General features: G+C 39.0%; 2 protein-coding genes across 8 annotated transcripts in view; both read right to left on the reverse strand.

The window, feature by feature from the left end:
• The window catches only part of LOC139762964 (uncharacterized), a 614722-nt gene that overhangs the window by 597414 nt on the left and 476 nt on the right, over positions 1–16832 (reverse strand). The window lies entirely within an intron of this gene.
• Positions 1–16832, reverse strand: part of LOC139762968 (negative elongation factor D-like) — a 395386-nt gene that overhangs the window by 233522 nt on the left and 145032 nt on the right. The window contains exons 1-2 of one of the 7 annotated variants that reach the window (XM_071688385.1): positions 10448–10563; positions 9131–9196 (exon numbers count right to left, since the gene is read on the reverse strand). The exons of the other annotated variants lie outside the window; for them this stretch is intronic. Of the exons in view, the coding sequence (XP_071544486.1) occupies positions 9131–9187 (57 nt within the window). The 5' untranslated portion in view covers positions 9188–9196; positions 10448–10563. Of the gene's footprint in view, positions 1–9130; positions 9197–10447; positions 10564–16832 lie in introns of those variants that run through there. 7 annotated transcript variants of the gene reach the window in all.

A 16832-nucleotide genomic window follows, 5' to 3' on the forward strand; every position in this document is an offset into this window, starting at 1 on the left:
ATATTGGGCTGGAAATCCTCCCCTCTCGGTTTTTTTTTTTCAATATTCCAAAAGAAGGAACAGAGAATTGGGCCAGGTGAGGGTATTCCCTCAAAGGCCCAGTCCTCTGTTCTTAACGCTACCTCGCTAATGCGGGAAATGGCGAATAGTTTGAAAGAAAAGAAAGAATATATATATACACACACATAAATATTCATACTTGCTGCCTTCATCCATTTCTGTCACTACCCCACCACACAGGAAATAGCCCCCCCTACAGCAAGGTAGAGCCAGGGAAAAAAAAAAAATAACAAGATAAAACAAAAAAAAAGGCCACATTTGCTCATACTCAGTCTGTAGCTGTCATGTGTAATGCAACCAAACCACAGCTCCCTTTCCATATCCAGGCCCTACAGACCTTTCCATGGCTCACCCCAGACGTTTCACATGCCCTGGTTCAATTCAGTGACAGCACGTCGACCTCGGTATACCACATCGTTTCCTTGCATAACTTTCACCCTCCTGTATGTTTAGGCCCCAGTTGCTCAAAATCTTTTTCACTCTATCCTTCCACCTCTCATTTGGTATCCCGCTTCTCCTCGTTCCCTCTACCTCTGACACATATATCCTCTTTGTCAATCTTTCCCCAGTCATTCTCTCAATGTGTCCAAACCATTTCAACACATCCTCTTCTGCTTTCTCAACCACACTCTTTTTATTACCACACATCTCTCTTACCCTTTCATTACTTACTTGATCCAACCATCTCACATCATATATTGTCCTCAAACATTTCATTTCCAACACATCCACCCTCCTCTGCACAACCCTATCTATAGCCCATGCCTCACAACCACATAGCATTGTTGGAACCACTATTCCATCAAACATACCCATTTTTGCTCTCTGAGATAACATTCTCACCTTCCACACATTCTTCAATACTCCCAGAACCTTCACTCCCTCCCCTACCCTGTGACCCACTTCTGCTTCCATGGTTCCATCTGCTGTTACGTCAATTCTCAGATATCTAAAACACTTCACTTCTTCCAGTTTTTCCCCATTCAAACTTACCTCCCAATTAACTTGTCCCACAACCCTACTGAACCTAAAAATCTTGCTCTAATTCACATCTACTCTCAACTTTCTTCTTTCACACACTTTACTAAACTCAGTCACCAACCTCTGCAGTTTCTCACATGAATCAGCCACTAGAGATGTATCATCAGCAAACAACAACTGACTCACTTCCCAAGCCCTCTCATCCACAACACAGGGCATACTCGCCCCTGTCTCTAAAACTCTTGCATTTACTTCCCTAACCTCTCCATCCATAAAAAAATCAAACAGCCATGGGGACATCACACACAACTGCCAACATTCACTGGGAACCACCCACTCTCCTCTCTTCCTACTCATACACATGCCTTACATCCTTGGTAAAAACTTTTCACTGCTTTAAGTAACTTACTTCCCACACCATATACTCTTAAAACCTTCCACAAAGCATCTCTATCAACTTTATCATATGCCTTCTCCAGTTGCGTACAAATCCATTCATTTTTCTAAGTATTCTCACATACATTCTTCCAAAGCATCCTCAACCACTTCTAAAACCACACTGCTATTCCCCAATCTGATGTTCTGTACATATCTTCACCCTCTCAATCAACACCCTCCCATATAATGAAATACGTGATAGATGGGCAAATTAGAAAGGGTAGTGAGTGGTGGGATGAAGAAGTAAGATTGTTAGTGAAAGAGAAAAGAAAAGCTTTTGGATGGTATTTACAGGGAAGTAGTGCAAATGACTGGGAGATGTATAAAAGAAAATGGCAAGAGGTCAAGAGAAAGGTCCCTGAAATTTAACGATACTCTCTCACAACAACTCTCATTTGCCCTCTTTTTCACCCCTTGCACCTTTCTCTTGACCTCCTGCTGCTTTCCTTTATACATCTCCCAGTCATCTGCACTACTTCCCTGAAAGTATCGTCATAACGCCTCTCCCTTATCTTTCACTAACAACCTTACTTCTTCATCCCACCACTCACTACCATTTCTAATCTGCCCACCTCCAACCTTTCTCATGCCACATGCATCTTTTGCACAAGCCATCACTGCTTCCCTAAATGCATCCCATTCCTCACCACAAACTCCTGCTGCAGGCCGACATTCATGGGGAACCAATCACTCTCCTCTCTTCTTGCTCATACACATGCCTCAACATTACTCACAGTGAGTACAACTGAATGAAAAAGTAATAATCACTCCATCTATAAGATAAAAAAAAAAAAAACATGATAAAACAAACCTAAGGGAAACACTGGTGATCACTTTTTGTTCTTTAATATTTGATCACAGTTAACTGCATTAGTGAGGTAGTGCAAGAAACAGGCGAAGGAAGGCCACATTCACTCATATCCATTCTCTAGTGTCATGTGCAATGCATCGAAATCACATCCTACTAACTACAAACACGCCCCACAGACCTTTCTATGGTTTCCCTCAGCCATTTCACATCCTGGTCCAGTCCACTAATAGCACGTTAACTCTTTATATGACATCAGTCCAATTCACTCTGTCCTGTGCCATTCACCACCTGCATGTTCTGGCCCAGAGCACTTAAAATGTTTTTCACGCCATCCTTCCATCTCCGATTTGGTCTCTTGTCCCCTACACATCTGACACATATATCCTCTTTTTGTCAACCTCTCCTTACTCATTCCCTCCATATGTCCAAACCATTGCAGCACACCTCTTCAATCCTCTCAACCACACTCTTTTTATTACTAAACCTTTCTCTTACCCTTTTCTTACTTAGTTAAACTACCTCACACCACATACTGTCCTCAAACATTTCATTTCCAACTCATCCACCCTCCTCTGCACATCCTTATCTATAGCCCATGCCTTATATTCATACACTGCTGGGACTACTATATTTATTTATTCATTATACTTAATCGCTGTCTCCTGTGTCAGCGAGGTAGCACAAGGAAACAGATGAGGAATGGCCCAACCCCCACATACACATGTATATACATAAATGCCCATACACACACATATACATACATATACATTTCAATGTACACATACATATACACACACAGATATATATACATATATACACAATCATACTTGTTGCCTTCATCCATTCCCATCACCACCTCTTCACATATGAAATAGCATCCCCCCTCCAGCAAGGTAGCACCAGGAAAAGACACAAAAAGGCCACATTCGTTCACACTCAGTCTCTAGCTGTCAAGTGTAATGCACCAAAACTACAGCTCCCTTTCCACAGGTATATGTATTGGTATATGTATACCAATAATTGGTATACATGGAGCGTTCAGTGTTGTAAATGGAAATGGTGAAGAGCTTGTAGATTTATGTGCTGAAAAAGGACTGGTGATTGGGAATACCTGGTTTAAAAAGCGAGATATACATAAGTATACATATGTAAGTAGTAGAGATGGCCAGAGAGCGTTATTGGATTATGTGTTAACTGATAGACGCGCAAAAGAGAGACTTTTGGATGTTAATGTGCTGAGAGGTGCAATTGGAGGGATGTCTGATCATTATATTGTGGAGGCTAAGGTGAAGATTTGTGGGGGTTTTCAGAAAAGAAGAGAGAATGTTGGGGTGAAGAGAGTGGTGAGAGTAAGTGAGCTTGGGAAGGAGACTTGTGTGAGGAAGTACCAGGAGAGACTGAGTACAGAATGCAAAAAGGTGAGAACAAAGGAGGTAAGGGGAGTCAGGGAGGAATGGGATGTATCTAGGGAAGCAGTGATGGCTTGCGCAAAAGATGCTTGTGGCATGAGAAGCGTGGGAGGTGGGTTGATTAGAGAAGATAGTGAGTGGTGGGATGAAGAAGTAAGTTTATTAGTGAAAGAGAAGAGAGAGGCATTTGGATGATTTTTGCAGGGAAAAAATGCAAATGAGTGGGAGAGGTACAAAAGAAAGAGACAGGAGGTCAAGAGAAAGGTGCAAGAGGTGAAAAAGAGGGCAAATGAGAGTTGGGGTGAGAGAGTATCATTAAATTTCAGGGAGAATAAAAAGATGTTTTGGAAGGAGGTAAATAAAGTGCGTAAGACAAGGGAGCAAATGGGAACTTCAGTGAAGGGGGCTAATGGGGAGGTGATAACAAGTAGTGGTGATGTGAGAAGGAGATGGAGTGAGTATTTTGAAGGTTTGTAGAATGTGTTTGATGATAGAGTGGCAGATATAGGGTGTTTTGGTCGAGGTGGTGTGCAAAGTGAGAGGGTTAGGGAAAATGATTTGGTAAATAGAGAAGAGGTAGTAAAAGCTTAATGGAAGATGAAAGCTGGAAAGGCAGCAGGTTTGGATGGTATTGCAGTGGAATTTATTAAAAAAGGGGGTGACTGTATTGTTGAATGGTTGGTAAGGTTATTTAATGTATGTATGATTCATGGTGAGGTGCCTGAGGAGTGGCGGAATGCTTGCATAGTGCCATTGTACAAAGGCAAAGGGGATAAGAGTGAGTGCTCAAATTACAGAGGTATAAGTTTGTTGAGTATTCCTGGTAAATTATATGGGAGGGTATTGATTGAGAGGGTGAAGGCATGTACAGAGCATCAGATTGGGGAAGAGCACTGTGGTTTCAGAAGTGGTAGAGGATGTGTGGATCAGGTGTCTGCTTTGAAGAATGTATGTGAGAAATACTTAGAAAAACAAATGGATTTGTATGTAGCATTTATGGATCTGGAGAAGGCATATGATAGAGTTGATAGAGATGCTCTGTGGAAGGTTTTAAGAATATATGGTGTGGGAGAAAAGTTGTTAGAAGCAGTGAAAAGTTCTTATCGAGGATGTAAGGCATGTGTACGTGTAGGAAGAGAGGAAAGTGATTGGTTCTCAGTGAATGTAGGTGTGCGGCAGAGGTGTGTGATGTCTCCATGGTTGTTTAATTTGTTTATGGATGGGGTTGTTAGGGAGGTGAATGCAAGAGTTTTGGAAAGAGGGGCAAGTATGCAGTCTGTTGTGGGTGAGAGCTTGGGAAGTGAGTCAGTTGTTGTTCACTGATGATACAGCGCTGGTGGCTGATTCATGTGAGAAACTGCAGAAGCTGGTGACTGAGTTTGGTAAAGTGTGTGAAAGAAGAAAGTTAAGAGTAAATGTGAATAAGAGCAAGGTTATTAGGTACAGTAGGGTTGAGGGTGAAGTCAATTAGGAGGTAAGTTTGAATGGAGAAAAACTGGAGGAAGTAAAGTGTTTTAGATATATGGGAGTGGATCTGGCAGCGGATGGAACCATGGAAGCGGAAGTGAATCATAGGGTGGGGGAGGGGGCGAAAATTCTGGGAGCATTGAAGAATGTTTGGAAGTCGAGAACATTATCTCGGAAAGCAAAAATGGGTATGTTTGAAGGAATAGTGGTTCCAACAATGTTGTATGGTTGCGAGGCGTGGACTATGGATAGAGTTGTGCACAGGAGGGTGGCTGTGCTGGAAATGAGATGTTTGAGGACAATATGTGGTGTGAGGTGGTTTGATCGAGTAAGTAATGTAAGGGTAAGAGAGATGTGTGGAAATAAAAAGAGTGTGGTTGAGAGAGCAGGAGAGGGTGTTTTGAAATGGTTTGGTCACATGGAGAGAATGAGTGAGGAAAGACTGACAAAGAGGATATATGTGTCAGAGGTGGAGGGAACGAGGAGAAGTGGGAGACCAAATTGGAGGTGGAAAGATAGAGTGAAAAAGATTTTGAGTGATCGGGGCCTGAACATGCAGGAGGGTGAAAGGCATGCAAGGAATTGAGTGAATTGGAACGATGTGGTATACCGGGGTCGACGTGCTGTCAATGGCTTGAACCAGGGCATGTGAAGTGTCTGGGGTAAACCATGGAAAGTTGTGTGGGGCCTGGATGTGGAGAGGGAGCTGTGGTTTTCAGTGCATTACACATGACAGCTAGAGACTGAGTGTGAACGAATGGGGCCTTTGGTGTCTTTTCCTAGTGCTACCTCGCACACATGAGGGGGAGGGGGTTGTTATTCCATGTGTGGCGGGGTGGCGATGGGAATGAATAAAGGTAGACAGTATGAATTATGTACATGTGTATATATGTATATGTCTGTGTGTGTATATATATATGTGTACAGTGAGATGTATAGGTATGTATATTTGCGTGTGTGGACGTGTATGTATATACATGTGTATGTGGGCGGGTTGGGCCATTCCTTCGTCAGTTTCCTTACGCTATCTCGCTAACGCGGGAGACAGCGACAAAGCAAAATAAATAAATAAAAATCAAGCAGTACACATAAAAAGGGTTTTCTTCAGTTAATTACACTGTATAATAAATAAATAGTACCTAATCCTGCAAATTGTTACCTTTTACCTTGCGGAAATATCAATTATAAAATATCTTAGCATGTTAAAACCATAAACATTGCTATACCATACACAAGTCATAGTTACAGCTTAGCAAGTATTCAGTACAATACACAGTATGGACATGCCCAGTATTTGGTGAAATCTCACGTTCATAACACCCAGATGGTATAACTCTACAACAGTTCTACCCTATACACAGGTAAAAATTACTACAATACTAAGGTGAGATCAATGGAAGTAAGGGGAGTGGGGGAGGAATGGGATGTATTTAGGGAATCAGTGATGGATTGCACAAAAGATGCTTGTGGCATGAGAAGAGTGGGAGGTGGGTTGATTAGAAAGGGTAGTGAGTGGTGGGATGAAGAAGTAAGAGTATTAGTGAAAGAGAAGAGAGAGGCATTTGGACGATTTTTGCAGGGAAAAAATGCAGCTGAGTGGGAGACGTATAAAAGAAAGAGACAGGAGGTCAAGAGAAAGGTGCAAGAGGTGAAAAAAAGGGCAAATGAGAGTTGGGGTGAGAGAGTATCATTAAATTTTAGGGAGAATAAAAAGATGTTCTGGAAGGAGGTAAATAAAGTGCGTAAGACAAGGGAGCAAATGGGAACTTCAGTGAAGGGCGCAAATGGGGAGGTGATAACAAGTAGTGGTGATGTGAGAAGGAGATGGAGTGAGTATTTTGAAGGTTTGTTGAATGTGTTTGATGATAGAGTGGCAGATATAGGGTGTTTTGGTCGAGGTGGTGTGCAAAGTGAGAGGGTTAGGGAAAATGATTTGGTAAACAAAGAAGAGGTAGTAAAAGCTTTGCGGAAGATGAAAGCCGGCAAGGCAGCAGGTTTGGATGGTATTGCAGTGGAATTTATTAAAAAAGGGGGTGACTGTATTGTTGACTGGTTGGTAAGGTTATTTAATGTATGTATGACTCACGGTGAGGTGCCTGAGGATTGGCGGAATGCGTGCATAGTGCCATTGTACAAAGGCAAAGGGGATAAGAGTGAGTGCTCAAATTACAGAGGTATAAGTTTGTTGAGTATTCCTGGTAAATTATATGGGAGGGTATTGATTGAGAGGGTGAAGGCATGTACAGAGCATCAGATTGGGGAAGAGCAGTGTGGTTTCAGAAGTGGTAGAGGATGTGTGGATCAGGTGTTTGCTTTGAAGAATGTATGTGAGAAATACTTAGAAAAGCAAATGGATTTGTATGTAGCATTTATGGATCTGGAGAAGGCATATGATAGAGTTGATAGAGATGCTCTGTGGAAGATATTAAGAATATATGGTGTGGGAGGCAAGTTGTTAGAAGCAGTGAAAAGTTTTTATCGAGGATGTAAGGCATGTGTACGTGTAGGAAGAGAGGAAAGTGATTGGTTCTCAGTGAATGTAGGTTTGCGGCAGGGGTGTGTGATGTCTCCATGGTTGTTTAATTTGTTTATGGATGGGGTTGTTAGGGAGGTGAATGCAAGAGTTATGGAAAGAGGGGCAAGTATGAAGTCTGTTGGGGATGAGAGAGCTTGGGAAGTGAGTCAGTTGTTGTTCGCTGATGATACAGCGCTGGTGGCTGATTCATGTGAGAAACTGCAGAAGCTGGTGACTGAGTTTGGTAAAGTGTGTGAAAGAAGAAAGTTAAGAGTAAATGTGAATAAGAGCAAGGTTATTAGGTACAGTAGGGTTGAGGGTCAAGTCAATTGGGAGGTGAGTTTGAATGGAGAAAAACTGGAGGAAGTGAAGTGTTTTAGATATCTGGGAGTGGATCTGGCAGCGGATGGAACCATGGAAGCAGAAGTGGATCATAGGGTGGGGGAGGGGGCGAAAATTCTGGGAGCCTTGAAGAATGTGTGGAAGTCGAGAACATTACCTCGAAAAGCAAAAATGGGTATGTTTGAAGGAATAGTGGTTCCAACAATGCTGTATGGTTGCGAGGCGTGGGCTATGGATAGAGTTGTGCGCAGGAGGATGGATGTGCTGGAAATGAGATGTTTGAGGACAATGCATGGTGTGAGGTGGTTTGATCGAGTAAGTAACGTAAGGGTAAGAGAGATGTGTGGAAATAAAAAGAGCGTGGTTGAGAGAGCAGAAGAGGGTGTTTTGAAATGGTTTGGGCACATGGAGAGAATGAGTGAGGAAAGATTGACCAAGAGGATATATATGTCGGAGGTGGAGGGAACGAGGAGAAGAGGGAGACCAAATTGGAGGTGGAAAGATGGAGTGAAAAAGATTTTGTGTGATCGGGGCCTGAACATGCAGGAGGGTGAAAGGAGGGCAAGGAATAGAGTGAATTGGAGCAATGTGGTATACCGGGGTTGACGTGCTGTCAGTGGATTGAATCGGGGCATGTGAAGCGTCTGGGGTAAACCATGGAAAGCTGTGTAGGTATGTATATTTGCGTGTGTGGACGTATGTATATACATGTGTATGGGGGTGGGTTGGGCCATTTCTTTCGTCTGCTTCCTTGCGCTACCTCACAAACGCGGGAGACAGCGACAAAGCAAAAAAAAAAAACTAAGTCATATATGTGGCAAATTCTTTCTGTGGAAATACCTAGTATACACAGCCACATTCTACCGTGGTCAGGACAAGGTTATATTTTACCATGACATAGACATGCACATAGTTATACTGCAATACACCCACTGTGTGGTTATGCCTTAAAAGTAATAGCTAATGCATTATTACTTTGAACACTGTGAAACATGTTCTATGTTTCCATATCAACAACGTGCCTGGTACTCTGATTACAAATCACTACAGTAACACAGTAAATAACTGTACAAGATCATCATGATATCAAATGCTGTTACATCTTACCAGAGGTTCTGCATCAGGAGCCTCATCCCAGGCACGGGTTTCAAATTCTTCCTCCATTCTTTGAACCTAAAAAGAAAAAAAAAAAACTCATGAAATTACACTTTCCACAACATGAAAATAGAGCCTGTGTTGGCTGCTGCATAAAGTCCAAATTATCACCAAATGATGAAAAGTGCTAATCACTTTTACCAAAACAAAAATCTATGTACTTCTCAAAAAAAGTACCTTAATTGTGAGAATTGCATCTATGAGTAAATAAGATTTTGTTATAATAAACTAAAGAGAAATTTGCATCCATGGGTAAATAAGATTTTGACATAATAAACTTAGAATATGTGGGTTACAATATGTACATACACGATAGCTGTTTTAATTTTGTATGCATCTGCGGGTACTATCATTCAAGAAAAATTTATGTGACTGAGTATAGTAATTCCTCAACTTCTTGCATACTGTTGAAGCCCTCTATCAGAATAATTAAGAAAAAAACATGTTTGTTCAGCATTCCCTAAACCAAGCCTGACAGCCTAGCATTATGCTTCTGCGCAAACCCGAGCAAATCACGTCTAGCTGAAGGTTCGGAGAATAACATATCTATGTGGCACTTTCATGAAATGATATAAAGCTTTATTGTTTAAAACTTGATTTACACACTAAATAAAGCTCTCCAGAATTTAAACAAAGCATTGTGTGGATATATGGTGTCACCCGCCAGCAAGACCTGTATAAAATTCAAGACAGATTTTGATGAAAGTGGTACCAATGGATTTTTGAAAATCCATATTGTTGATATTGAGTAATTCTGCCCATCTTTCCTCAACTCCATGGACCTAATCACATTGTGGGGACACCACTTTATATGAGGTCTATAGTTTAAGGAACACATTAGTACCATTGTCATCAAAATTCATCCACTGTAATACGTGTTTCCATAAACTGATGAACTGCCTCCACATTTTCCTTGTTATCTACAACAGTGTAGTGTTTTATCTCAACACTAGACTGTATACATAGATAATAATGATGCCAAGTTGAAGAGACAATAGAAAATGCTTAAGGTACATAATTGACGTACGATAGCAGGACACAATTATAAACAACTACACTTTATATTAGAAATACTGACAAATATCGGATAAAAATGAGTTTCAAATCACCAAAACATTATATTGACCCAAATATTGTACAAATTCAAGGAGTTAAGTTTATTTCTAAAGTTTACGAACGATGCGACACCCTTATTTGAGTGTTTCATAACTACCTTACTGGATAAAAACGTATCTACTTTTTAAATGGTACTAAGGTTACATTACTCACTTATGGTCGCTGCATACAGTAGATAATCTATAATCACTTCGTTATTATGGATGAAATATACAAGAAACGTGTTCCTCCATCACAACAAAACATTACGAGAGTGACGACGAACTTTTAATTACAGGTTGCGTTATATTTTATCTCATAGTTTTTGTATCTATTTTCAGTATTAATTTCAAATGAATTTTATAAATGCTGGTTTATAATTTATTGAAGGGAATATTTGCTATTAGATAGCATATACTAAAACTTATTTGCAAAATTCATTGTATAAATTGTCCTAAAAATATTCCACGTAAGCTGTATATAAACACCACCTCTCAGGACGCTCTCTGATAAATCAGATTAAAATCTAGAAATCTGATTTATCCTTCGGGCTGGTAACATGGCCCCTGTCACTAATTCAATTGTAATTACCTAGACATATTTAGGGTTTTTCATCAAAACTAGATATATTAATTCGGGTTTCGAAAGGGTTCTATAAAAGATTAATCTTTTGATAGAAATTAAATCGACCGTGATGGCATGGCTTGCAATGCTGATTGGCTAACTCCATTTTTCTTTTGGCCAATTGGGAGCTTTTTTTATACAGGACGAAAGAGAACACGACTTATTTATTGCAACTATATCCAATGAAGGTAATAATCATGAGCAAATGTATGTAAGATGACCTAGGCTGATGAACAAAGCAGGTATTTTCAAAGCTTATGTAATACATAAATCAGAATTTGGCTTATATGAACGGTATTTGTTAGAGGTGTTCATGATTACTCTAATCATGATAGAAAAAAAAAGTGAGGAGACACCATCAGGTGGCGGGAAAACAAGTGACGTTCCTCTCGTGTCACCGGAGCGAGCAGTTACCCTTTGGTTTCCCAATAGGTGAGATCTAGTGTGTGATATTGTAATTACCACTCTCGTTATAGATGAGTAATGAGTTTTCTTAGATTAATGAGATGTCTTTAGATAAGAGGACGGTGTATGTGACTGATGAGGAAAGAAAACAAATCTGTCCTACTTTGAACTGAGAAATACCTCGAAAATGATAGTTGGCTCGTTAGTGTACTGGGATGGTGTATGTGGGGCTCGGTCATGATGGAACTGGTATGTTGTCAAAGGCAGGACTGACATTTGGTCAGCATTACAATAACTCTTGTGTTCATGTGTTTACTAGTGTTATGGTGTTTCTTTAAGAGTTTTCTCGCGAGTTCAGTGAAAGATTCTTGGCTCATTCCGCACTGGTCATATACGAATGAAAATATTTATTTATGGATAAGATTTATTAGTGTCCAAGGAGAGTGTTGGCGCCACACGTATGAAAGTGGACTGCGAAAATAATGGAATGACGCATTTAATCCAATGTGGACACGTCAGTCTGTAAGATGCCTTATTCAATGTATAAGATCCCATTGTCAGTCTGTAAGATGCCTTATTCAATGTATAAGATCCCATTGTCAGTCTGTAAGATGCCTTATTCAATGTATAAGATCCCATTGTCAGTCTGTAAGATGCCTTATTCAATGTATAAGATCCCATTGTCAGTCTGTAAGATGCCTTATTGAATGTATAAGATCCCATTGTCAGTCTGTAAGATGCCTTATTGAATGTATAAGATCCCATTGTCAGTCTGTAAGATGCCTTATTGAATGTATAAGATCCCATTGTCAGTCTGTAAGATGCCTTATTCAATGTATAAGATCCCATTGTCAGTCTGTAAGATGCCTTATTGAATGTATAAGATCCCATTGTCAGTCTGTAAGATGCCTTATTGAATGTATAAGATCCCATTGTCAGTCTGTAAGATGCCTTATTGAATGTATAAGATCCCATTGTCAGTCTGTAAGATGCCTTATTGAATGTATAAGATCCATTGTCAGTCTGTAAGATGCCTTATTGAATGTATAAGATCCCATTGTCAGTCTGTAAGATGCCTTATTCAATGTATAAGATCCCATTGTCAGTCTGTAAGATGCCTTATTCAATGTATAAGATCCCATTGTCAGTCTGTAAGATGCCTTATCGAATGTATAATATTCCATTGTCAGTCTGTAAGATGCCTTATTGAATGTATAAGATCCCATTGTCAGTCTGTAAGATGCCTTATTGAATGTATAAGATCCCATTGTCAGTCTGTAAGATGCCTTATTGAATGTATAAGATCCCATTGTCAGTCTGTAAGATGCCTTATTGAATGTATAAGATCCCATTGTCAGTCTGTAAGATGCCTTATTGAATGTATAAGATCCCATTGTCAGTCTGTAAGATGCCTTATTGAATGTATAAGATCCCATTGTCAGTCTGTAAGATGCCTTATTGAATGTATAAGATCCCATTGTGAGTCTGTAAGATGCCTTATTGAATGTATAAGATCCCATTGTCAGTCTGTAAGATGCCTTATTGAATGTATAAGATCCCATTGTCAGTCTGTAAGATGCCTTATTGAATGTATAAGATCCCATTGTCAGTCTGTAAGATGCCTTATTCAATGTATAAGATCCCATTGTCAGTCTGTAAGATGCCTTATTGAATGTATAAGATCCATTGTCAGTCTGTAAGATGCCTTATTGAATGTATAAGATCCCATTGTCAGTCTGTAAGATGCCTTATTGAATGTATAAATTCCCATTGTCAGTCTGTAAGATGCCTTATTGAATGTATAAGATCCCATTGTCAGTCTGTAAGATGCCTTATTCAATGTATAAGATCCCATTGTCAGTCTGTAAGATGCCTTATTCGAATGTATAAGATCCCATTGTCAGTCTGTAAGATGCCTTATTGAATGTATAAGATCCCATTGTCAGTCTGTAAGATGCCTTATTGAATGTATAAGATCCCATTGTCAGTCTGTAAGATGCCTTATTGAATGTATAAGATCCCATTGTCAGTCTGTAAGATGCCTTATTGAATGTATAAGATCCCATTGTCAGTCTGTAAGATGCCTTATTCAATGTATAAGATCCCATTGTCAGTCTGTAAGATGCCTTATTGAATGTATAAGATCCCATTGTCAGTCTGTAAGATGCCTTATTGAATGTATAAGATCCCATTGTCAGTCTGTAAGATGCCTTATTGAATGTATAAGATCCCATTGTCAGTCTGTAAGATGCCTTATTGAATGTATAAGATCCCATTGTCAGTCTGTAAGATGCCTTATTGAATGTATAAGATCCCATTGTCAGTCTGTAAGATGCCTTATTGAATGTATAAGATCCCATTGTCAGTCTGTAAGATGCCTTATTGAATGTATAAGATCCCATTGTCAGTCTGTAAGATGCCTTATTGAATGTATAAGATCCCATTGTCAGTCTGTAAGATGCCTTATTGAATGTATAAGATCCCATTGTCAGTCTGTAAGATGCCTTATTGAATGTATAAGATCCCATTGTCAGTCTGTAAGATGCCTTATTGAATGTATAAGATCCCATTGTCAGTCTGTAAGATGCCTTATTGAATGTATAAGATCCCATTGTCAGTCTGTAAGATGCCTTATTGAATGTATAAGATCCCATTGTCAGTCTGTAAGATGCCTTATTGAATGTATAAGATCCCATTGTCAGTCTGTAAGATGCCTTATTGAATGTATAAGATCCCATTGTCAGTCTGTAAGATGCCTTATTCAATGTATAAGATCCCATTGTCAGTCTGTAAGATGCCTTATTGAATGTATAAGATCCCATTGTCAGTCTGTAAGATGCCTTATTGAATGTATAAGATCCCATTGTCAGTCTGTAAGATGCCTTATTGAATGTATAAGATCCCATTGTCAGTCTGTAAGATGCCTTATTGAATGTATAAGATCCCATTGTCAGTCTGTAAGATGCCTTATTGAATGTATAAGATCCCATTGTCAGTCTGTAAGATGCCTTATTGAATGTATAAGATCCCATTGTCAGTCTGTAAGATGCCTTATTGAATGTATAAGATCCCATTGTCAGTCTGTAAGATGCCTTATTGAATGTATAAGATCCCATTGTCAGTCTGTAAGATGCCTTATTGAATGTATAAGATCCCATTGTCAGTCTGTAAGATGCCTTATTGAATGTATAAGATCCCATTGTCAGTCTGTAAGATGCCTTATTGAATGTATAAGATCCCATTGTCAGTCTGTAAGATGCCTTATTGAATGTATAAGATCCCATTGTCAGTCTGTAAGATGCCTTATTGAATGTATAAGATCCCATTGTCAGTCTGTAAGATGCCTTATTGAATGTATAAGATCCCATTGTCAGTCTGTAAGATGCCTTATTGAATGTATAAGATCCCATTGTCAGTCTGTAAGATGCCTTATTGAATGTATAAGATCCCATTGTCAGTCTGTAAGATGCCTTATTGAATGTATAAGATCCCATTGTCAGTCTGTAAGATGCCTTATTCAATGTATAAGATCCCATTGTCAGTCTGTAAGATGCCTTATTGAATGTATAAGATCCCATTGTCAGTCTGTAAGATGCCTTATTGAATGTATAAGATCCCATTGTCAGTCTGTAAGATGCCTTATTCAATGTATAAGATCCCATTGTCAGTCTGTAAGATGCCTTATTGAATGTATAAGATCCCATTGTCAGTCTGTAAGATGCCTTATTGAATGTATAAGATCCCATTGTCAGTCTGTAAGATGCCTTATTGAATGTATAAGATCCCATTGTCAGTCTGTAAGATGCCTTATTGAATGTATAAGATCCCATTGTCAGTCTGTAAGATGCCTTATTGAATGTATAAGATCCCATTGTCAGTCTGTAAGATGCCTTATTGAATGTATAAGATCCCATTGTCAGTCTGTAAGATGCCTTATTGAATGTATAAGATCCCATTGTCAGTCTGTAAGATGCCTTATTGAATGTATAAGATCCCATTGTCAGTCTGTAAGATGCCTTATTCAATGTATAAGATCCCATTGTCAGTCTGTAAGATGCCTTATTGAATGTATAAGATCCCATTGTCAGTCTGTAAGATGCCTTATTGAATGTATAAGATCCCATTGTCAGTCTGTAAGATGCCTTATTCAATGTATAAGATCCCACTGTAAGTCTGTAAGATGCCTTATTCAATGTATAAGATCCCATTTTTAGTCTGTAAGATGCCTTATTGAATGTATAAGATCCCATTGTCAGTCTGTAAGATGCCTTATTGAATGTATAAGATCCCATTGTCAGTCTGTAAGATGCCTTATTGAATGTATAAGATCCCATTGTCAGTCTGTAAGATGCCTTATTGAATGTATAAGATCCCATTGTCAGTCTGTAAGATGCCTTATTCAATGTATAAGATCCCATTGTCAGTCTGTAAGATGCCTTATTGAATGTATAAGATCCCATTGTCAGTCTGTAAGATGCCTTATTGAATGTATAAGATCCCATTGTCAGTCTGTAAGATACCTTATTCAATGTATAAGATCCCATTGTCAGTCTGTAAGATGCCTTATTGAATGTATAAGATCCCATTGTCAGTCTGTAAGATGCCTTATTGAATGTATAAGATCCCATTGTCAGTCTGTAAGATGCCTTATTGAATGTATAAGATCCCATTGTCAGTCTGTAAGATGCCTTATTCAATGTATAAGATCCCATTGTCAGTCTGTAAGATGCCTTATTGAATGTATAAGATCCCATTGTCAGTCTGTAAGATGCCTTATTGAATGTATAAGATCCCATTGTCAGTCTGTAAGATGCCTTATTCAATGTATAAGATCCCATTGTCAGTCTGTAAGATGCCTTATTGAATGTATAAGATCCCATTGTCAGTCTGTAAGATGCCTTATTGAATGTATAAGATCCCATTGTCAGTCTGTAAGATGCCTTATTGAATGTATAAGATCCCATTGTCAGTCTGTAAGATGCCTTATTGAATGTATAAGATCCCATTGTCAGTCTGTAAGATGCCTTATTGAATGTATAAGATCCATTGTCAGTTGTAAGATGCCTTATTGAATGTATAAGATCCCATTGTCATCTGTAAGATGCCTTATGTAAAATGCGTATAATCGATCCTGTAGTCTTAAATGCCTATTGAATGATGTCCCAGTTGTAAGATGCCTTATTGAATGTATAGATCATGCATTGTCAGCTTGTAAATGCCCTTATTGATTAAGATCCTTATCAGTTAAGATCCTTATTGAATGTAAGATCCTTTCAGTTAAGACCTTATTGATTTAATCCTTCATTTAAGATCCTATTGATTTAAGATCCATTGTCAATTTAGATCCTTTCATGTATAAGATCCTTTATTTAAAGCCTTTGAATTTAAGATCCCTTTTATTTAAGATCCTTATGTGTTAAGATCCATTATCATTAAATCCTTTATCTGTAAAGTTATCCCACTGTAAGTCTGTAGTCTTTAATGCTAGATTACCCATTTAGTCTGTAGATGCCTTATTGAATGTATAACC

Source organism: Panulirus ornatus, chromosome 45 (assembly GCF_036320965.1).
Source record: "Panulirus ornatus isolate Po-2019 chromosome 45, ASM3632096v1, whole genome shotgun sequence".
NCBI classification, from domain to species: Eukaryota; Metazoa; Arthropoda; class Malacostraca; order Decapoda; family Palinuridae; genus Panulirus; species Panulirus ornatus.